Source organism: Engraulis encrasicolus, unplaced genomic scaffold (assembly GCF_034702125.1).
Source record: "Engraulis encrasicolus isolate BLACKSEA-1 unplaced genomic scaffold, IST_EnEncr_1.0 scaffold_190_np1212, whole genome shotgun sequence".
NCBI lineage: Eukaryota > Metazoa > Chordata > Actinopteri > Clupeiformes > Engraulidae > Engraulis > Engraulis encrasicolus.
In genome coordinates, this window is record NW_026945461.1 from 1 (window position 1) to 24431 (window position 24431).

Here is a 24431-nt window from a genome sequence, read left to right on the forward strand (position 1 = left end):
ATACTATAAAGTTAAAACATAGTTAAAGGCCAACTTCCGATAAAACTCGGTTTTACTCACTCCTTTCGAAGATCGGACAGTCACCCCAAGTTAAACTCACTTGCAAGGCTCTCATAGCGGTGCGTCAACTCTCCTGGCTGTGTTTCCCGGTGTTTCATAAATAATGCAGAGAAACGAGCGAATCACGAAAGCCTTTCTGTGTTTCGTCACGTCGAAAGAAGGCGTTGCCCACAAAGGTTTATATCGACCCATTTATCTAAAAACATGTCGAGTAATATTTTTTTCTGCTTGTTTTTCAAACAAGCAACGTCTGGTGGCCCGAAACATAGCTTAGCTTAGCTATCAGCTGGTTGCTACTCTCAGGTTACACACACACAGCACAAAAGCTCATACATAAGCCAGCCCACTCTGGTTGCTCCGTGCCTGGCAGCAAGCCTAGGGGTCGCTGTCGAAAGAGCACAGCCCTGAATGGAGCCTGCACGCCTCCGCTGGCGCCCCTATAGTGCAGTATCTCCCGGGGAAAGTGGCGACTCTGTTTCCCATTACATTCTCTTCAGGAACTGGAGGACTGAGCCAATCAGAGACGCGTTTCTTCGAGAGCAGGAGGAGTGAGCCAATCAGAGACGCATTTCCACGAGAAACACGGAACACTCTCTCGTGACCAGAACGTTTTTTAAAACAGGACCAACGCGTATAACACATTCAATAACAATGGGGAACACGGCAATATTAATTAAATGACGTTGAGAGGCCATCTTTAAAATTCAGAATTTCCTGTCAAAAATAAAAACACACACACACACACAACACACACACACACATACACACACACACACAACACACACACACAACACACACACACAAAACACACACACACACACACACACACACACTTTCAAGTAACGTACGGATCAGGGGGAAAGTCTTGGAAATTTTACAGGTGCATCCATGGACTGGTCACTCCTCATGGACATACAGCTGGGTACAGGGGAGTCTGGTCTCAACAGGCGAAGAGAGCTGGAAAAAAACATACCCACAAGTGCTTATTTGCCTACAGTATTATAATACATCTTGGACATTTACATCGGCATTACACATAGAGATACATGCACACGTACACTTACCCTTTAGCAAGAGAGGCTCCTTCAAATTTCACAGGTGGATCCATGGACTGGTCACTCTTCATGGATACATGGCTGGGTACAGGGGAGTGGGACATCCTCTGATAAACAGGACTGGAAAAAATACACCCAATTACTGATTTGACATTGGGGATACTTAAATCCTCATACACCACACACACACACACACACACACAACACACACACACACACACACACACACACACACACACACACACACACACACACACACACTCACACACACACTTACTAATCAGCATGTGAGGCTCCTCCAAATTTCACAGGTGGATCCATGGACTGGTCGCTCTGCATGGATACATGGCTCTGGACAGGGGAGTCTAGTCTCCTCTGAGGTGCACTGAAAAAAGAAATGACGTATAGCATTGATTGCATATGATGTTTAATTTGATCCCACACTTTGGATACTTACATACCGTAGTGGTCCTACCCATTTAGGGGCCCCTGGGTGAAATGTAGAAATGGGACCCCTTTCAATGTTTTTAAAGGCATTTACCATGGAGGGGCTGATTGTTGGGGCCGCTTCTGAAGACCAAATAGGTGGGGCCCTAAGCAATTGCCTAGTCTGCCTAGTCTATTGATGAAACCGGCTCTGCTTACATGTATGAACATCATTATTTTATACACACACACACACACACACACACACACACACACACACACACACACACACACACACACACACAATTTTAACACTTACTGTTCAGCATGTGAGGCTTCTCCAAATTTCACAGGTGGATCCATGGACTGGTCACTCTGCATGGACACATAGCTGGGTACAGGAGAACTGGCCTCCTCTGATGAAGGCGGCTGGGGAAAAGTGCATATGGCATTGCACAGCATGAAGGCACTCTTCAGATTCCAAATTTCATGCTTACTGTATGTGTACACCAAAAGCAGCCAAAGCAAAAAAGTAGCCGAGGTCATTGTAGTTTCGCCACGAGTTGCAAATTCACTTTGGGTCGCACAATTTGTTGTCTCTCCATAGAGAAATAATGACACACATTGCTCTGGTTGCTTTTAGTGTACCCACACAGTTGCTTTCTACAGTAGTTCTTTGTTACTAGTCTGGTCTCCACGGACGAAGAGAGCTGAAAAATACATACCCACAAGTGCTGATTTGCCTACAGTAATATAATACATCTTGGACATTTACATCGGCATTACACATAGAGATACATGCACACGTACACTTACTGTTCAGCATGTGAGGCTTCTCCAAATTTCACAGGTGGATCCATGGACTGGTCACTCTGCATGGACACATGGCTGGGTACAGGGGAGTCTGGTCTCCTCTGAGGTGCACTGAAAAAAGAAATGACGTATAGCATTGATTGCATATGATGTTTTATTTGATCCCACACTTTGGATACTTACATACTGTAGTGTGGTCCTACCCATTTTAGGGGCCCTGGGTGAAATGTAGAAATGGGACCCCTTTCAATGGTTTTAAAGGCATTTACCATGGAGGGGCTGATTGTTGGGGCCCCTACTGAGGACCAAATTGGTTGGGGCCCTAAGCAATTGCCTAGTCTGCCTATTGATGAAACCCGGCTCTGCTTACATGTATGTACATCATTATTTTTATACACACACACTGTGAAAAAGTGGGACTGGGGGTCCACTCTCACAACGGGATTTTAGCGCCAAGGCACACAGAGGTTGAAGGAGACTTTGACAGAGGCGGCAACCAGATGCAAAAGTTGTGCTAGTGAGGCTTTATTTACAAGTGCGCAAAATGCGACAAAACAAAAGACTTTCAAAATGAAGAAAACAAAAACCAACCAGAGGGTTGTTGAGGACCGGCTAATAAATAGTTAAAGTTCAAAGATTCAAACCTCAGCAGCAGCACAAACACCAACCTTCCTCCTCCATCTCTCTCTCAAGAGTGGCAAAAACACTCCCTAGTTAAAGGACTACTAATTACCTGGTCAGGTGGTGTTTGGCGCCAAAATTACATTCAATTAACCCAACTTGTTACCTTGTTAAAAACTACCTCAATTGCCACCTGCAACAACAACACAATGAAAACGTTTTTTTTTCCCTTTTCAAAATAATTACATATATTTGGAATATTATTTTACATGTTTAAAATCATCACCAGAAACTAAACATCCCGCTACCCCAATTGTCCATTTCCCCAAGTTCAAAGCAACCATTAAACGTCTTCTGGAACCATCAGCTCAGGTTTCCTGGGGGAACACAGAATGTGGGGGACAAGGAAATTGGTGCCGTCAGTGTTTGTCATGGCGTGGGGAATGCAGGTGCAAAGTGTTGGAAATATGCTGTGGAAATGCATGCAAAGTCATTACGGAGGGACTGAGTAAGTAATAGTGCAGGTGGATATGTCAGAGAAAAAGAGGTTTAGGAACATTTCATATAGATTTTTCCAAATTGTCTTTTTTATTAACTACAAACCCCATAGTCTTGAAATCCACCTGTTTCCATTTTTTTTCCGCAGTGGAAACGCCCAAAATCTAAGATGGCGGATATGCAGTCAGATTCTAACACAATTGAATGTAATGGAAAGAAACATGTCATATACATTTTTGGAATTGGTGTTTTTTAGCATCTCTTGGACCATCTGAATACAAAACTACCTGATTCTATTTCCCCCCTTCATTTTTAGAACCAAAATCCAAGATGGCTGATAATATATAGCAAAAATGACATGTTTGGTGTTTTGAGGTCTCTAAAGTTAGTGTTTTTTTTCTTGTATTTTTAATATTCTTGATGTATACAGGACCGTTCAGTCAGTCATTACATGAACTTTTTCAAAAATCATTTAAAATGTATAAAAATTCAACATGACATCTATAAAACGATTGCGTAAGCTTACCTCTCTATATGGCCAGCTGATGTGTCTCATCCCAAATCTGAGCTGGCCCCTTTGATAATTTGTGTTTTATATTTCTAGGACCCCCTCTGAAAACAAAACAATCTGTTTCCAATTTTTAGAAGCAAAATCCAAGATGGTCAACATTGTAGCAAAATATGAACATTTGGTATTTTCAGGTTTATTAAGCTATTGTGTTATTTTGTACGCCTATTGGTAATATTTTGATAGGCACATAACTGTCATTACATTAAATGTTTCGTCTCATAGGAAGAGCATCTGGAATTTGGGGTGACACACTGTAAATCTTGTGCGCACATGTCGGCTAGCAATTGGCTAGTTGCAAAAAGTTGGCCTGTTGCCTCCAACTAAACTCTCTAGACTGATCAGAAAGTAAAAGAAAATCCTATTAATTCATTTCATTGAACAACTGTAAAAAAATAATGGGCAAGAGGACCACCTTCATGATGTGCCGCATCATTGAGGGAGCCAGTTTCTTTTCATTTTTATGTCAATTATTTTCATAAAAGATTCACACTTGTGCCACTTATACGGATCCTCATGATGCCAAAGGTCTCACAAAGGTCAGTGTATGATAGTGTGGCAATCAGCAGTCAGCGCACCTGCCAATCTTGCACCTGAAACACAGAGGACAGACCAAGGAACCAGCAGGGAGGACAGCCAAGCCCCCTTGAGTCATGACATATGGTAGTACTTTGGGTTTGGGCTCAAATAACAGAAGGCCTTGGTTCCAAAGTCGTGTGAGCCCACTCTTCTCTTCTTCACTACACATGGCTTCAGAATTGGGATGACTTGCTATGAGGCCAACATAGGCATGCCAACCGGATGAGCCACAACAGACCCCACAGAGACGTGATCTCAATGGATGCTGCTGATGGGTGAAGCATAATATTAGACACCATGGATGATATAGGCCTAAGTAAATTGGGAATTATATGAGGGACGTTCAGAGCGTGTGAAGCACATGAGTGGGCTTACCGTAGGGAAGACCATATCAGGGTATGACCCATCACTACAGTTGAGGATATTCTCTGACTGTCATGCCAGAGAGCCCAGTTCTATGAGCAGAGAGCATGGCAAGATTGTTGGCATTGGAGGAATGCAACATCCCGGATAGAACATACGGTTTCACAGCCTTCAGATAAGCTGAGGCCGACCTTGAAGCAACTTTGTAGCCCTTTGCCTCGATATAGGCAGCCAATCCAGTGAATGTGCATATTACTGTACAGGTAGCACTGCATAATAGGTAGGCCTACTGTACATGAAGTGACTCATAGCAATTGTTGTTGGAACAATAATTTGGACCAGCATGGAATCCTCTGTGCTCGAATTCACAAATGAATGGCGTCAGAGTAGAGTAGAGTATCATTTATTGATTTATAGACCTGAAAGCAACATTAATGTTGATTTTGCTAAACAAAATGTCTTCCATCTTGGATTTTGTAATGGGCTTAGTTTATGTAATGGCTGACTTCACATTCATGTAACAAATATTACCAAAACAAGTCAACAATGGCTTTATAGACTTCAAAATATTAAATATGCCAATTTCGCCATAAATTATGTCAGCCATCTTGGATTTTGCCACACAAAAAATGAAGTAAAACATTGAAAATAATTTGTTTTCTATTCAATGTTGCCCTGGAATTATAAAACAGTTCAATTGAACCTTAAAACGGCATTAATGGTGAAATTTCTACACACAATGGCAGCCATCTTGAATTTGCCACTAAATGTTCACGAAAAAAATGGAAACAGGTGGATTTGTATTCGGGGGGGGGGGGTCCTAGAAGTAAAAAAAACACCAGATGGAAAAATCTATATGAAATGTTCCAAAACTTACATATCAACCTATACTATAACAGCAAATGTATGACGCTAATGTGAGTGTAGGCATGAACGAATGTCCACGTTGCGCTAATTGCGTGTGTGGCGGTAGTCGCGAGTGAGTTTGGAAATGTTTGTCAGTGTACCTGTTGTAGTTGGGGAGGGGGAAGTGGCCAACGGTGAAAAAGTAGGTTGCCTTTTTCACACACACACACACACACACACACACACACACACACACACACACACACACACACACACACACACACACACACACACACACACACACACACAATTTTAACACTTACTGTTCAGCATGTGAGGCTTCTCCAAATTTCACAGGTGGATCCATGGACTGGTCACTCTGCATGGACACATAGCTGGGTACAGGAGAACTGGGCCTCCTCTGATGAAGTGGGCTGGGGAAAAGTGCGTATGGCATTGCACAGCATGAAGGCACTCTTCAGAATCCAATTTCATGCTTACTGTATGTGTACACCAAAAGCGGCCAAAGCAAAAAAGTAGCCGAGGTCATTGTAGTTTCGCCACGAGTTGCAAATTCACTTTGGTCACTCAATTTGTTGTCTCTCCATAGAGAAATAATGACACACATTGCTCTGGTTGCTTTTAGTGTACCCACACAGTTGCTTTCTACAGTAGTTCTTTGTTACTAGTCTGGTCTCCACAGACGAAGAGAGCTGAAAAATACATACCCACAAGTGCTGATTTGCCTACAGTAATATAATACATCTTGGACATTTACATCGGCATTACACATAGAGATACATGCACACGTACACTTACCCTTTAGCAAGAGAGGCTCCTTCAAATTTCACAGGTGGATCCATGGACTGGTCACTCTTCATGGATACATGGCTGGGTACAGGGGAGTGGGACATCCTCTGATAAACAGGACTGGAAAAAATACACCCAATTACTGATTTGACATTGGGATACTTAAATCCTCATAACACACACACACACACACACACACACACACACACACACACACACACACACACACACACACACACACACACACATACTTACTAATCAGCATGTGAGGCTTCTCCAAATTTCACAGGTGTATCCATGGACTGGTCACTCTTCATGGACACATGGCTGGGTACAGGGGAGTGGGACATCCTCTGATAAACAGGACTGGAAAAAATACACCCAATTACTGATTTGACATTGGGATACTTAAATCATCATAACACACACACACACACACACACACACACACACACACACACACACACAGACACACACACACACACACACACACACACATACTTACTAATCAGCATGTGAGGCTTCTCCAAATGTCACAGGTGTATCCATGGACTGGTCACTCTGCATGGACACATAGCTGGGTACAGGAGAACTGAGCCTCCTCTGATGAAGTGGGATGGGGAAAAGTGCGTATGGCATTGCACAGCATGAAGGCACTCTTCAGAATCCAATTTCATGCTTACTGTATGTGTACACCAAAAGCGGCCAAAGCAAAAAAGTAGCCGAGGTCATTGTAGTTTCGCCACGAGTTGCAAATTCACTTTGGTCACTCAATTTGTTGTCTCTCCATAGAGAAATAATGACACACATTGCTCTGGTTGCTTTTAGTGTACCCACACAGTTGCTTTCTACAGTAGTTCTTTGTTACTATTACACATCCAGGAATTATCCCTTTAACACTCCACTCCACCATTTGCAAGAGCACAGTTTAAAACAGCAAATTTCACAAAGTTTATAAACTACTTCAAGGTCAGTCTCTGTACCACTTGGCTATTGTTCTTAGTGCCCACTGTATTTTTACACTTGGATACATTTTACTACTGGATAATTCACATCTATTACGAAAGCAAGCAATAACACCTTAATGACATTGATGATACACATAGTGTGATCACATGATTATAATGCAAATACGCACCTGGTCACATCACCATCTGGTTCTTGTTTAGGGTTTCTCTGTTGTTTTTTAGAAAGGCTCATGGTGGATACAGCAGGCCGTTCATCAGCAGACTCTACTCTACAAGAAGACAAGCAATCCTTACCAGGCTGACACCAAAGACTTACAAATAAGTAGAGCCATGTAGTGGTAACAAGGAAATCATAAACGGAATATGGAAACTATTCACTAGATCATGAGAGTGGGAAACCTGAGAGGGAGGAGTTTGAGAGCTGTTAGGCCCTAAGGGTAAACAAGAGTGAAACCTGTTAAGCAAGATATTAATACCCTAAGCTATTCCTTGCAACAGGATGTATGCACAGTGCTTATTTGAAACAGGTTCCTCAGTTCCTCTTACGTAGGAAAGTGGACATTCAGACCCGTCGCCAGAACTGATTCTTAAGGCGGGCTTATGAAATCCAAGGGTGGGCACCAGTAATTATTTTGCTCATTTGGCCATTTGCCCAGCCCAAATCCATCACAAAAATAATTACATTAAACATGGCAGGACAGCGTGCGCTCTCTCACACACGCGCACACACACACACACACACACACACATACACACACGTGCCGAAATAGAATACATGCAGCATCTCGAGCTAAACAAACAAACAAAAAACCACCACGACTGGCAGCGGCGATTCTAGGGCATCAGAGTAGCTGCCTTTTGCCAAAATGCCAACACAGACAAAGCACACACCACCAACAACAACAACTGCATGTGCACATGACGTAGGCCTATTAGATGACGAGCAGCAAGCATCTCAAACTGAATACAAAACAAAACACCACGGCGCGGCGGCCGGGTACTTCAAAGCAACCAACAGAGGCATAGTAGCCTACAATAGTTGCAATTTTGATCACACAGAGACACACGCATGCACGCACGCATGTGTCATTAATTTATTTAAAGTAGAATTAAATACTTAAAAGTGGCATTAAATATATAATTCATTAAAGTATTGCCTATCAAGTCAAAACGGATCGAGCATAGGATAGATTTTGTCGGCAGTTATTAGCAACAGTAGTATTATCTCTACATACACGTGAATCACCCAGATCGGTGAGGTAAAAAGTGACCCGCCAGCATTCATTCACCACGATCAACATTTCAACTGGTAAGTCCATTTTTAATAAAAATGTGTAAATTTTCACATGGTTAACGTTTTAACCTAGGTTAAGCAAGTTCAATTTGAACAAATGGCTAACCTTAGCAAGCAGCTGTCTACCATCTCGCTTACTGTGTGCTCAGATTTTGTGGTTGTGCGATATAATGGGCTATGGCAGATAGTATATTCATCTTTTTTTTAGTTTTTGTTTTTTCACTAAAAGCCCATGATGTAATATGTTGTTGTTGAAGAAGGATGAGACGTGTGCATTTGACAAGTGGGGTGGATAGTGCCATGAGTGCCCCAGCCCAGCCATCCTTGAAAAATCTGTGCATGTAAATTAACCTAGAGATGTAGAACTAGTTGCTTCGCCGAAACAATCTGACTTCACTCTATATATTATCTACGTATATCTACGTATATTCCAGGCAACTGATTACTGCCCCGTCTCTCTTTCGCTAGCTGCTAGTGCTTCCATTGGTTTTCTTGACCAAATGAGGATGAGGAACTTAAACCTGCTGAAGAGGAGCTGGATGAAAAAGACAGGTATGATCCACCGATTGACCTCTCTCACCTCCCCTTTGTCCAGCAGCAAAAAGTGAAGCAGATGTTGAGGGAAGAGTGTCAAGCATTCGCAAGAGATGAAAATGATGCGGGCTGTATCCCTTCTCTGCAGCTCAAAATCAAACTCACTGACCCAACAGCTGTGCGCCGTACGTATGTGTCTGTTCCTAAACCCCTACACAGAGATGTCAAGCAGTACTTAGAAGATCTCCTGAACAGGGGCTGGATTCAGAAATCACGATCGCACTACTCGTCACCCATTGTCTGTGTGCGGAAGAAAGATGGTACTCTCCGTCTATGCTGTGATTATAGGGAGCTCAACCAAAAGTCACTGCCTGATCGCCATCCCATCCCACGCATTCAAGACATGCTAGACAGCTTACACGGCAGTGCCTGGTTTTCAGTGCTAGATCAAGGCAAAGCGTATCACCAGGGCTTCATTGAAGAGAGTAGTAGGCCCCTCACTGCCTTTATAACACCCTGGGGACTCTACGAGTGGGTAAGAATTCCCTTCGGCTTGTCTAGTGCCCCCTCTGAATTCCAACGCAGCATGGAGGAATGCCTGGTTGGCCTGCGAGATGAGGTATGTGAGCCCTACTTAGATGACAACTTGTGTCACAGTAAAACATTTGATAACCACCTGAATGATGTTAGGAAAGTGCTTCAACGGTATCAGCAGCATGGGGTGAAACTGACTGCCAAGAAGTGTGAGCTGTTCAAGAACAAGGTCAGATTCCTGGGGAAGATCGTGACAAAAGAAGGCTACACGATGGATTCAGCAGAGGTGGCCCCTGTGCAAGATATGACAGAACGAAAACCAGCTACCGTGGGTGAGTTGAGAAAGCTACTTGGCTTCATCTCATACTACAGATCAGGACCCTAAATTAACATTTTTCACCACCAGCCAAAATGGCTAGTAAATGAAATCCTACTAGCTAAACACACTCTCACTAATGGGTCAAAGTGGCTAGTAAGTTGTCTTTTCTAAGAGCCAAACTGAAATTTTACCAGCATTTGGCCGGTTGGCTGGTGTTAATTTAGAGCCCTGCTACAGATCATACATCCCAAACTTCTCTCGCATTGCCAAGCCTCTGTATGCCCTGTTGTGCTCTGACGTGTCAAACCAGGACGCCACAGTGGCTGATCACAAGAAGAGAAAAGCAGTGTCACAAAAGAAAAAGCGAACCCAGGTGCCCTCCCATCAGCGGATCAAGTGGAAAGATGAGCATAGTGCAGTACTGTGTCAGCTGATAGATCACCTTTCTAGCCCCCCTGTACTAGGCTACCCCAACTTTGAAGAGCCGTTCGTCCTACACTGTGACGCTTCACAAGAAGGACTCGGGGCAGTACTTTATCAAAGACAGGAAGGAAAGATGAAGGTCATTGCTTATGGCTCCCGCACTCTCTCTGCTGCAGAGAAAAATTACCATCTCCACTCTGGTAAGCTAGAATTTTTAGCAATGAAATGGGCCATCTGTGAGCGATTTAGAGATTATTTGTATTATGCTCCAAACTTTGTAGTGTATACTGATAATAATCCTCTAACATATGTACTTACCACTGCTAAACTGAATGCAACACTGCTGAGATGGGTGGCCGAGTTAGCAGACTTCAGATTTACAATCAAGTACAGGCCAGGGAAGTCTAACTCTGATGCAGATGGGCTATCCAGAATGTCTCTCGAGAAGTACATGCTTACCTGTTCCCAGCAGATCCAGCCTGAAATCTTGTCCAGTTTCTCCAAAGGTCTGTCCGTCCAGCAGGAAGAGAGACAGCCGCTCCTGTGTCCACTGGCCATCACCACCACAGCAATCACGGCGGCGAGCAGTGAAGGGCAGAATGACACCGTCACGCAGATCTCCCCAGACGACCTGAAGGCCGCACAGAAGGAGGATCCCCTACTACAGCAGGTGAAGCGGTGTGTCATCCAGCAGCAGTGGCCCAGGATCAGAGACGCACACAGTGAGTTGTCAGTGTTTGCTAGAGAGAAAGCTAAACTGTTGTATGATGCTGACGGTGTGCTCCAGCGCCAAACATCTACACGAACACAACTAGTGATGCCACCAAAGTTTCGGCCCCTGATCCTGAACCAGTTACATGAAGAGATGGGTCACTTAGGTGTTGAACGGACACTCAATCTAGTCCGTGAGCGCTTCTTCTGGCCACACATGCAGAGAGATGTAGAGCACCACATTAACGTGTGCAGTTGTGTGAAGCGTAAAAGACCCCAGAGAGCAGTAAGAGCGCTACTCACTAGTATCAAGACAACATACCCCTTTGAGCTGGTCTCAATTGACTTCCTCCATCTAGAGAAGTGCAAAGGAGGATACGATTACATCCTAGTGGTCATGGACCATTTTACACGCTTTGCCCAGGCGTATGCATGCAAAAACAACAGTGCTCGAACAGCAGCTGAGAAAATCTTTGGAGACTTTGTCTTGAAATTCGGCTTCCCCGCTAAATTGCACCACGACCAAGGGAGAGAGTTTGAAAACAAACTGTTTGCTGAACTCCAAAAGTACAGTGGCATCCAAGGCTCATGCACAACCCCCTACCACCCCCAGGGGACCGGTCAGGTAGAACGCTTTAATCGCACCCTGCTGGCCATGCTGCGTAACCTGGATAATGAAGCCAAAGCCGACTGGAAAAGTTCCCTTGACAAAGTTGTTCACGCATACAATGTCACCCGAAATGAGTCCACTGGATATGCCCCATACTTTCTGCTCTTTGGCCGTAACCCCAGATTGCCCATAGACAGCATGTTCGGCATCCCACACAGCGCTGGTAGCGTGTCTCATGAGGAGTACGTAAGGAAATGGAAGCTCAGAATGGGGGAGGCATACCAGTTGGCCAACAAGGCAGCCCAGGCTAGTGGGAGTAGAGGAAAAGAACTGTATGACAGAAAGATTCAGGGAGCAGAGCTACATCCTGGGAATCGAGTCCTGATCCGAAATCTCACAGAAAGAGGTGGGCCTTGAAAGCTGAGATCGTTCTGGGAAGAGAAAGTTCATGTGGTAGTGAAGAGAAAACATCCGGAAAGTCCTGTGTATGAAGTGAAACCAGAAGATGGCCAGGGCCGCACTCGAGTGCTTCATCGGAACCTGCTGCTTCCCTGTGACTTCTTGTCGGTCGACACACAGAGACCTGAAAAGAAAAGAGTCGAGAAAGGACACACTGACAAGAAAAGAACCAAGACCACACAGAACCAGAGCCTTCATCTGACCAGGAAGAGGATGACTGGAGAGGCATCGCTGGCTGGACTGAGGAGGAGCCCACAGAGCGACAGAGCGACCTGAGAGCCGAGGCCATGGAGTTCCACCCACATCAGCCGGTAGCAGAACCAGCACCTGGGGAAGGAGATGGCATCGCAGAGCCAGTGAGTGAGGAGGAACAAGTGGTGGAGCCAGGCGAAGTAGAGACAGTGATGGCCGATCCAGAGGGAGAGGTAGAGGTGTCGCCACCAGCCTTCCAGCCGGCCGATCCTGAGGGAGAGGGAGAGGTGTCGCCACCATCCTCACCGCCTGCAAGACCATATCCTTCCAGAATTAGATATGCACCTAGAACACTTACATATGGCACTCTAGGCCGGCCTACACTTAGTTCAAGTCAGTTTAAAATGCATAGAGTTACTTACCTTTGAGTTAAGTTCATGCACTCTAGTTAGGATGAGGGTAGTTATTTGTTAGTCGAGATGTGTGTGTGTGTGTGTGTGTGTGTGTGTGTGTGTGTGTGTGTGAGTATGAGTGTGATGTATGAAGAATGGTTACAGAAGAGATGAGACAGTTCACTTAGAATCACACTCGCTTTATAGAAGAGGAATTAGTCCTGGTAGGAGGAAAGTAACAAATAAGTATCATTACTGACACTGTGAAAACACTCTTACGTAAGCAAGGAGAAGTGATAAGATGTTGAGTATGTTGAATGTGTGAAGTGTTAGATCAAAAATACTGAATCAAACAAAGATATCGCGAAACACGCCCACTCAATGCAAAAGCGTGTGCTCAAGTTGGGTCTAAAGGGGCGTTGTCCCCTTCTTCTTCTTCTCTTTTTGAGGTGTTTGCGCAAGACGTGTGCTACCACCATCTACAGCGCTAAGGGGACTTCATTGATTCTCAACCTCAGGACTTTGAAGATCTCCTAACCAAAGGTCTCCTAAAGGGGCGTTCACCCGACATAAAGTGGATACCGGAAAAGAAACAAAACGACGCTTCTTGATTACATCCACTTTCTTTGGTTAGATTCCATGATCAGACTTGCTCCAGGTCAAAGGTCATCCCTTTCCCAGCTGAGACAGATTACCCGTGGACACTGCGGAGAAATGGATGGCGGTCGTAGTGCACAATGATCTCCTCTATTTAACACATGAAATTGAAATTAGAGATGTATTTTATGTGATGTCTGATTAGACATTTGTCTTAACTTTGGACTCTAACCTGGAAAGCAATCAAACTGTTGAAAACAGTATGAACTGAAGCGGGAAATGTCGGGACGCCATTTAATTTAGCAGGGGAGAGTGTAGTGGACCCCCCATTTTTGTCTTTTTGTTATTCCCTTATTATTCCCTGATTCTCATTCTCTGTCTTTTTGTTGTCCTATCAGAAGTTGTGTTTTACTTTAAACGTGCTGTTGCAGGTTTTCGCCAGTAGATGGCATCATAGGACCAGCTTATGAGTTCAGTAGCCAGTGACTAAGGTCACGCGAGAAGAACGGAACTTAGAAGTGACAGTTGTTGTGATCCTGAAGGCAGCGGTTACGCTGTCAGCTGTATGTTTTTGTCCTGAGAAAGATGTAAACCGCAAAGAACCCATCGAAACTCAACACACACTTGAGGACATTCATTCATTCAAGTGTGCAACACAAAAACATTTGTACCTCTTCTAAAATCTGGAAAAGAAGATAGCACACGACTCACCTGACTGGAAGCACCGCTCTGTGTAGGCACTCAGTGAGGCCAAGAAGAACTGTGTTTTTAGTGGTGTCTGTAGGCGTGTCTCATTTCTATTGGGGACCAGTTCTGGAGTCAAGGGGTGGATTAATGAACGGGCCCAGGGGGTCAGGCCAACTTGGCCCATTGAAAACCCACCTTTGCACCTTGCCCCAGGTGTTTCATGTGCAAGGACAATTTCAATGCACTTTTGCAACATTATGCATCCCGATATCGTATTGGGCTCCTGAAGCCGTAAAATACTGGTTACATATGATTTCAATAGGGCCACTCCATCATATGCTATGAGTATTGTAATTCATCCCTGGTGTATGAAAGGGATCCCTCATGAAAGTCTCCTGGAGTCCTGCAGTCCACAGACTGTCATTATTTATCCTTGGCATCAGTAATAGTCTTAACGCTTTATAAAGCCTTCTCCAGCGTATCCCAAAGATTGTCACTGATGTCAGTGTTGCCAGATGGAAAATGCTGAATTGCCGTACCAAAACCTCAAAATTATTATTTTTGGGGCCTTTTTGGGAGGAAATTATTGTACAAGACCCAAATTGTTGTTTCAAGGAATCTAAATGAACTGAGCAACAACTCTGAAATTATTGTACATCATGTTTTTTTGATCGTAGAAAGGATAAAATTATGGTACAAATACAATGATTATCGTACATCTGGCAACACTGACTGATGTTGACTTCTGAACTCTGTAGTGGCCAATTTATACAGTATGTAAAAAAATATGCCCCTTAACCATGCTTTAAAAATATGAGCACGATGAGTCTTGGCATTGTCATCTTGGAATATGCCTGTGCCATCAGGAAAAAAAAACATTGATGGAATTATCAGTTCATTCAGCATGTGCTTACTGATGCCGATGAGTTCACACTTCTCCACTTCACTCCACTTCTACACTTCTCTTTTACATGATCTCGGGATGTGTCTTTTTTTCCAGCATTCACACATTATCGTCATCAATAAAAGATCTTGGTGAAAACTTTATGTAATACCAATGAAAATGAATGCAAGCAACACTAGATGGAAATGACTCAAGACATTGCATATCTATAATAACAAATTAACAGACTGAAAATGGTATATTTTATATATTTTTAATGAAATCAAAATAAAATGTTGTCTTTGAATTTGGACATAGTGCTCCCAATTATTATTTAGATCTGTAGGATCAGCAACCACTTCAGATCATCAGCCACTTCCCTTAGTCTCATCTGTTAACACATAAAATACAGAAATGTGTAATATTGTCAATCACATTAACACACACATATCGGTGCACACATCAATTAATCAAAATGTACATATTTATTTAGCGCAATATCACATGCACATGCAGACTCATTGACACTCAGCAGGATTGCACATTTGTCTTGATATGATCTGGCTCCAAACATCCTTTACAATGACAATAAAGACATTCATTCATTCATTCATTCATTCATTCATCTATCCATAGGCCTACTTCATGTGTTTTAGTTACCATAGGCATTGGCGCCATCTTCAGAGGAATTGACATGCTTCTGACGCTCAATTTTTCGGCCTCTCCTTATTTTCTGAAAGGGAAAATTAGGAATTCAGTTTTAAACATTTACAATTAAAATTAATTTTTGTTTAGAAATTCTGCCCTTGCTTGTCTAGGACACTGCCTTTCAACACGCAAGATCACAAACCCCAGCAACATTAACGGTGCAAAAGGACTAACCATTATCCTCTTGAAGGACCATCTGAACTTGGGCATCCTGATGAAACAGCACCCGACAGTGTCCTCTTTCTCCTGGGGTGACTCCAGAGGGCCGGCAGATTCATGATTTTTGGGGACGTCAGCCAAAGCATCCCTGGACTGAAGCTCACCTCCTCTCAGCCCAGCCAAGTCTCCACTCTGCAGCTCAGCACTGGAGGAAGCTGTACAAAGTAGAGATGTCCGATAATATCAGCCCACAGATATTATCGGCCTGATAATAGCATAAAATGTCATATCGGTATCGGATTTTTGGCCCATCAAAACCGATATAATAATGCTTGAATTACTGTACACTTTTCTCCTTCATTATTTTTCTATTTTGCACAGACGATGTTAATAATTGGAATGCTTTGTTGCATTCGAGAATGCATCTAGGGGGGCATTACAATAAAATTTTTGTTCCACAACAGCAGATTTGTAATGTTACCTAAAATTTGTTATGAGGAAAAATAACCCACATATATCGGCATCGGTATCGGCCGATATCGGAATCGAAAATTGAGAGTTGGACAATATCGGCATATCGGATATCGGCAAAAAAGCCAATATCGGACATCTCTAGTACAAAGAGTTCCACGTTTCATGTTATTGTCATACAAACATTTTTTTAATATACATAATCAATTGAGTTGAATAAAAGAAGGACGAGGAAGCATGCTCAACACCTTGTAGTCAAATGCTCTACACTGGGTGCTTGACTTTGTCAATGAATGAACTCAAATCTCAAAAATAAATGAATAAAGAAGCTCTCATCAGATTTCTTTTTGTTTTTTTAATCGCCTCACAAACGTTTCAGGCTTGCACCCTTCTTCAGTTTGAAATTGGCGATTTCCAATAAAAGAATAACAATAAAAGAATAACAACAGCTTGATAGGGCCTCAATCTGTCCTCCGGACTCACAGTGATCTGTGTATCAAGTTTTCTTCTTTCTTTTTGAATCTGGCTTATATTAGCCGGGAGGCGACACCACTGTGCTGGCGTATTACATGCAGTCGAGCTGTTTGAACTCCAACTATTTGTTTCACCAAGAACCTTCCGATTTCACTGTGATATAACCTTTTCATTTCCTGTTATTATCAAGCTTGCAAGACTCAAGAATGGTGTCTACACAAAAAACCCTCACCTGTGTTTTCAAATGCTCTGGCCTGAGGCTCACCTCCAAGGACACCATGTGATCCTGCTTTGGTTGTCTATCAGAACATAACATTGATATAGAGTACATCAGAAAACAGTATACAGCTACTACTAGACTATTGAATGAATAACGGCCAGCATTGCTATAATATGTCATGGCACACCAAGATTTCCAGTTATTATTATGAGGCAATACCTTCTGGTTGAGGGCAGGCACCTTCAGCCAAGCCATAAACCTTTTCTTCATCTTCTTTTCCTGAATAGGAGAGTTAGAAGTGGGTGGCCCAGGTGGAGTTTCATAGAGTGTCAGATCATCCTTCATAGGCTGTTTAATGTCAGAGGGAGGTACTGACCCAGTTGGGCATTCATGTGGTTTTTCAGAAACCACCTGATCTTCCATTATGCAGCCCTTCACTTCATCAATGAAGGACTGGACAGGATTTTCCTCCAACTGCGTGAGCGTCACCATGAACTCATTTTTCATAACTTTTGTGCATTTTCGGTTTGTTTGTCCCAAAGGTGACATTGATGGCTCAATGTGCAAATGGCGAACACTGTCAAAAGAAAGTGAGGGAATCAAATGGAACTGGACCAGCTTCTTCAGTGCCTCTTCTACACAACGATGCATCAACCCAGATGGCATTTTGGGTCCTCTCTCAGCACTCGTTGGGAAATTGGCTCTAATAAAGCGCAAGACACTTTTGCGGGAAACAACAGGGGTCTTCAGGGTACCAAAATAACTTTTTAGGATCTCAACGACCTTGGCTGCAGTGTCGGTTGAGTATTCCATTTGCTTTAAGCCAGAGATGAATGTGCCTTGGATTTTGTTGTAAGGAGTAAGCTTCTGCCAGTCAAATACAGTAGGACTAGGCCTATCTAAAACACGACAGATGGTTGCTTCATGAGTTGCCTCTGACCCAGGTAACCTTGGCCTTGACAGGCTTGACCTTGATGGCTGAAGGCTTGGTGAGTTGGTGGCTTGGTGACTACATTTCTTTAGGCAGGGAGCCATGACTGTATCCAAATAGATGTTTTGTCCAGACTTGCCCGATATCTCATTCAGCTCTGCCTCGGCGGCTGCCCAAAGCGTTCTCTTTGGCTGTGCTGTACTTGTCCTGTAGACAACATACATCTGGATTTAGGTTAAATTTCCTTGGCAAAAAAGACGGCCAATTGACCAGAGGTGTGACAATTCCATGAAATAAAATGGTGATTTGATGTTAATTTGCTATTCATTTCTCTGTACATGAACACAGGTGTGTTTACAGACCTTGATTCTGATGTGCGCTTAGTGGCATAGATGACAGGAATTCCCACAATATTTGATAGAGCTGGGAGCAGGTAATACATTTTGGTCATCTGGTCGTCGCCCGTTATGATGCCTCCACAAACGCGGCACATGTGTTTTAATGACAGCTGAGAAAATAAACCTAGATTAAGTGTTTGGATATTTCTTCTGATACTAATGGAGTGTTGGAGATACTGTATTGATGGATGGGTTTTTACCAAACGTTCAACAATCAGTTACATGTTAAACATGAATAAAATTACACATAACTCATATTTGCATTAATAATGATGTCTGAGAAAACTGTCTACATTTATATTACAGTGAATATTTTAAAAGTAACAGTACTGTGATATTAATGTGTAGTGTAATGTGTTAACTCACCGGCAAAGAAAAAAATGGGCGCATTATTCTTTTTTGCCTGAAAAGGTTAAATCAATGTTAGCATAGTTGGGGAAAAAATATGGTCAAGAAAACAAAATGCTTCATTGATCTGAGCTGGATGTTAATCTTACTTTGCTGTCAGTGTGTTTTCAAAGTGGCGCATCATGGACTCCAAATCTACAGAACACAACATTTGTCCATTTAAAATTGCTATGAGTAAAACTGCACAGCTCTGTGGTTTAGTTGGATATTACACCCTTCTATTTTGGCTCAGACATGTATTTTGTCATGTGGCGATTGCCTGAATTGGGACTAACCCTAAAATAATTACAACAGCTCAATACAGTCAGAGAGTAGCCTAATAAACCATAGAGGCAGATTTTGTTTTAGGTTGGTGTAATGTCACACCATATTGTGGCTAATTTGGCTGGTCCAGCAATCTGTAGGATCACAATGATCCATCTGTGTATCAAGTTTTCTTCTTTTTGAATGGCTTAGTCGAGAGACGACACCACTGTGCTGTCGTATTACATGAAGTCGAGCAGTTTGAACACCAACAATTGGTCCCATGCATAACCTTCAACATTGACTGTGTCACCTTTTAATTTCATGTTATTACCAAGTTTGCCAGACTAGTTCAAGAGAGGTGTCTGTCAACACAAAAAAAAACCCTCACCTGTGTTTTCAAATGCTCTGGCCTGACGCTCACCTCCAAGGACACCATGTGATCCTGCTTTGGTTGTCTATCAGAACATACAGAGTATAACATTGTTATAGAGAACATCAGAAAACAATATACAGTTAGCCTACTACTAGACTATTGAATGAATAACGGGCAGCATTGCTATAGGATGTCATGCCACACCAAGATCTCAAGTCATTATTATGAGGCAATACCTTCTGGTTGAGGGCAGGCACCTTCAGCCAAGACATACACATTTTCTTCGTGGTCTTTTCAGAAGAGTTAGAAGGCGGTGGCCCAGGTGGAGTTTCATAGAGTGTCAGATCATCCTTCATAGGCTCCTCCATGTCAGAGGGAGGTGCTGGCCCAGTTGGGCATTCATATGTTTTTTCAGAAACCACCTGCTCTTCCATTATGCAGCCCTTCACTTCATCAATGAAGGACTGGACAGGATTGTCCTCCAACTGCGTGAGCGTCACCATTAATTCATTTTTCATAACTTTTGTGCATATGCGGTTTGTTTGTTCCAAAGGTGACATTGATGGCTCAACACTGTGCAAATGGCGAACACTGTCAGGAGAAAGTGAGGGAATCAAATGGAACTGGACCAGCTTCTTCAGTGCCTCTTCTACGCAACGATGCATCAACCCAGATGGCATTTTGGGTCCTCTCTCAGCACTCGTTGGGAAATGGCCTCTAACAAAGCGCAAGACACTTTTGCGGGAAACAACAGGGGTCTTCAGAGTACCAAAATAACTTTTTAGGATCTCAACGACCTTGGCTGCAGTATCGGTTGAGTATTCCATTTGCTTTAAGCCAGAGATTAATGTGCCTTGGATTTTGTTGTAAGGAGTAAGCTTCTGCCAGTCAAATACAGTAGGACTAGGCCTATCTAAAACACGACAGATGGTTGCTTCATGAGTTGCCTCTGACCCAGGTAACCTTGGCCTTGACAGGCTTGACCTTGATGGCTGAAGGCTTGGTGACTTGGTGGCTTGGTGACTACATTTCTTTAGGCAGGGAGCCATGACTGTATCCAAATGGATGTTTTGTCCAGATTTGCCCGATAGCTCATTCAGTTCTGCCTTGGCGGCTGCCCAAAGCGTTCTCTTTGGCTGTGCTGTACTCGTCCTGTAGACAACATAGGTGTACGTCTAGATTTAGATTCAATTTCCTTGGCAAAAACATGGCCAATTGATCAGACGTGTGACAATTTTATGAAATAAAATGGTCATTCTATATTAATTTGCTTTTCATTTTACTGTAGGCTACATGAACACAGGTGTGTTTACAGACCTAATTGTTGAAGGGTCATTAGTGGCGTAGACCACAGGAATTCCCACAATATTTGATAGAGCTGGGAGCAGGTAATAGGTCATCTGGTCATCGTCGTCCGTCATGATGCCACCACAAACATGGCACATGCGTCCAAAGTACCCCTGAGAAAATAAACTTGGTCCTTAGATAAAGTGTTTGGATATGAGTGTGTTGGAGATACTGTATTGATGGATGGGTTTTTGCTTACTGTATAAGAATCAGTTACATGTACACATAACTCACATTTCCATTAATAAAGTGCTATAAAATGTCTGTAACCTACATTTATATTACGGTGAATATTTTAAAAGTAACAGTGCTGTGATTTTAATGTGTAATGTGTTCACTCACCGGCATAGAAAAAAATGGGCGCATAATTCGTTTTTGTCTGAAAAGGTGAAATTAATGTCAGCATAGTTGGAAAAAAATCTGGTCAAGAGCACTAAATGTTTCATTGATATGAGTTGGATGCTAATCTTACTTTGCTGTTAATGTTTTTTCCAGGTGGCGCATCATGGTCTCCATATCTACAGAATACAAAACGTGTCCATTTAAAATGATGAGTAGGCTACTGCACAGCTCTGTGGTTTAGTTGGATATTACACCCTTCTATTTTGGCTCAGACATGTCTTTTGTCATGTGGCAATTGCCTGAATTGGGACTAACCTGGATACACCATATTTGCAGAGCAATGTTCTTCTTTTCCTAGAGCCATCTTCTTTGGCTGTGGCACAACATATGTGTACAATACATAATATCATTCATTTATCACTGATGAATCCTGAAGAGCTAAGCTTATTTATCCTACAGTGTGAGCCTGAAGACTGTAGTGGGCATCACAAAGGCACCATGGTGACCAATATTATTACATCATGTCATTGTGTTTCTATAGCTGATGCTTAAGAAAGTCCATTCATAGTGTGAAGGATAGATGTGACATTCTCTGGCAGTGTTCGATGACAAAGTATCTATCTGCCTGTGCACCTCTCCCAGACGCTGTTTCCCAAGGGTCCTTTCTGGTAGTCTGATTAGGCCTATCACAGACTTTCAAATCTCTAAGAGACTTGGTTTGACCAAGAGCATAACAAAAGTTTCCCAAATGGCATGGTTGAGCCACCTCCATAGGATTGTTACTGGTTGACTGATTTCCAAAAAGTGGGTGGAGTTCCCGATTTTTCTGGAGATCACAAACAATATTTACATTGCTCTTGGCCTGACTAGAAGAAACGCCAAAGGTATTATCACATAGTTGGTGTTTTTTTTAAATTATCAATATACCTAGTAAAGTCTGGGTTTATTTGTGTTACATTCAAGTTTTCATCAAGATCTCAACCTCAATCTGAACCTCAACCTTTAAAAAAAAATAAAAAAAAATCAAAAGCAGTCCAACATAGACTAGCCTGTCAGTAGCCTATTGTGTGACCTTTTTTTGGATGGCTACTGATTTTTCTGCCACGCTGTGTAGGAAGGCCTATGTGATATCTTAACTATTATTATGATTAATATTATTATCTCGAATAATATCTTGTCAATATTATAATTTATCAGTAGAACTATCAGCGCACTTAGCTTGGGAAGCTGTTAGGCCTATTTATTTAGGCCTAGGCTGGGCCTATTTAATTTTTTTAAGTGCTTAGTAGGCCTAGGCCTATTTTGCTCTCCCGATTGAATACTAAAACACACAATTATTACAATGTATGAAACCAAACTGATTAAGACGAAATTGGAGCAAGGTAAATCCCTGGACCGAGAATATCTTTGCAATAATGTGTAGGCCTATCTTACCTCATTTCCCTCCGGCAAAGGTCCGGTGAGGGGGAAAAAAAGACGAAAATGTAAAATCTGGTCAAGCGAAATGTTGCTGCGTGTTTAACTCAGATGAAGTTTTGTGTAAAAGTGAAAATGCGAAGTAACGTTGGCTATTGATGACACAATAATAGGCGCGTCTATATGCGTCACAAAACAGCCAGAACTAGCCTACCCGCAGAGATTCTTGCGCTACTCTGATGCCAAATCTATACCATGCCGTGGGAGCGCTGATATTTAACCTGGAATTCCATTTTAAACAGAAATGCTTGTCAGAGAATAAAATGCTTGCAAGCAGAGTTTCAGGCATGTTACTGATGTTAGCTTGAGGGGATTTGAAGAACATATTTAAATGTATTCAATTAATTAGGCTATAGGCCTAGGGCCTACCATAATGATAATCATAATAATCAAATAGGCTACCCGTGTTGATCAGAAGTTTAGCCTACTGTAACATTAACCTGGACTCACTCGATAAACGGCACAAACTGCCTTCAGAAAAGGATTTCTTTCACGAGTAGGCCTATGTCGTCCTTGATCAATGGCTGCGATAGTCGTGACAAATAGGCTAATTTGGACAAAGGAAGCGCGGCTTGAGAGGGTGCTGCTATGTAGGCCTAAACCAAGTTACTTTGGAACTTTTGCACCTCGGCCAGCAGCAGGACGTTATTCAATTGGCCAGACAAGACAAGAGGCTATTATTTGGAACTGGACCCAAATGTTTTATTTATCTTTTAAAGGTAGGCCTACATTGTGTTTTAGTTAGGCCTATTTATTTCCAGAATTCATGCTGCCCATTCCCAAATGTTACCTTTTTCACGAACTTACCACCAGCATCAAATTCTAAGTATTCATTATGACTGGAAAAACTGCACTTTTCATACATGAAAAGGAGGATCTTCTCCATAGTCTGCCATTGTGAATTTCCAGAAATAGCCATTTTTACCTGCAAAAATGACTGTACTTGGGCCATACTAGAACATATTAGCGTATTTCTTATTAAACTTTCATGAAAATATCAAATTTGGCAATATGCAGCCCAGTTTCAATGAGCAGCATAGTTGCAGTACCTTTTATTTTTTTATTAACAATTTCCTGCACAGTGTACCTTTAGGTTCAGATATATATATTTTTTGATTCATAGGTTATTTATTAGGCCTATTATATAGACCTAGACCTACAGTATGGGCAGTCATAGTCATAAGTGTGTGGTGCTCTCCCCTGTCCTCCTCCTGGACTGAGGTACCCTGAGCATGGTACCGTCTCACTGCACTGCTCCCTCGGGCCTGCCCTTTTGCATGGGTCAAGTCAAGTCATCAGCTTTTACTGTATTGTCAGTTTCTTCATATGCACAGGTCATACAAGGAAATTGAAATTACATTTATCTCTATACACCATGAAAGGCCATAGACATTTACAGACTCAGACATCAAAGTGCAAGTAGCCTAAAGTAATAAATAACTGGCCATTTAGCATTGGTGAGTGACAGTGATGGACCAGTGAGAAACCAGTAACATATGAGGCATATGCATCTTTAGTGTGTGCACTTGAGAGCTGTGTCACTATGACAACAGGAGTTTCGCAGGTGAATTCACTTTCATTTAAACCAAACTAATAAACCTACCATCCAACCAGCACCTCTGCAATATTGGCACTT

At 42.5% G+C, this 24431-nt stretch overlaps 2 protein-coding genes across 2 annotated transcripts; both read right to left on the bottom strand.

Moving 5' to 3' along the window:
• Positions 1-1124: 1124 nt before the first annotated feature.
• On the bottom strand, positions 1125-7278 carry LOC134442639 (uncharacterized; the record flags this gene model as incomplete). Its single annotated transcript, XM_063192688.1, has 6 exons — positions 7145-7278; positions 6895-7005; positions 2358-2465; positions 1861-2037; positions 1393-1500; positions 1125-1235 (listed from the first exon to the last, which is right to left on the bottom strand). Coding segments are annotated over exons 1-6 (749 nt in total), but the record flags the coding sequence as incomplete, so codon positions are not given.
• An 8231-nt stretch (positions 7279-15509) lies between these two features.
• Positions 15510-22954, bottom strand: LOC134442637 (uncharacterized). Its single transcript, XM_063192687.1, has 15 exons — positions 22754-22954; positions 21635-21692; positions 21450-21495; positions 21320-21356; positions 20948-21090; positions 19867-20782; positions 19646-19712; positions 19101-19146; positions 18970-19006; positions 18568-18713; positions 17494-18412; positions 17287-17353; positions 16125-16324; positions 15903-15975; positions 15510-15633 (listed from the first exon to the last, which is right to left on the bottom strand). The coding sequence occupies exons 2-15, from the start codon at positions 21681-21683 to the stop codon at positions 15611-15613; spliced, it is 2769 nt and encodes a 922-aa protein (XP_063048757.1). The 5' UTR covers positions 21684-21692; positions 22754-22954; the 3' UTR covers positions 15510-15610.
• Between the last annotated feature and the right edge of the window lie 1477 nt (positions 22955-24431).

What these genes read in the sequence shown, in the direction of transcription:
- LOC134442637 (XM_063192687.1), bottom strand. Translation starts at nt 21,683, where the DNA reads ATGGCTCTAGGAAAAGAAGAACATTGCTCTGCAAATATGGTGTATCCA. An exon ending in TGCAAATATGGTGTATCCAG is followed by an intron (nt 21,496 to 21,634) that starts GTTAGTCCCAAT and finishes TGTATTCTGTAG; the next exon opens with ATATGGAGACCATGATGCGC. An exon ending in CAGAGCATTTGAAAACACAG is followed by an intron (nt 16,325 to 17,286) that starts GTGAGGGTTTTT and finishes TACTTTGTACAG; the next exon opens with CTTCCTCCAGTGCTGAGCTG.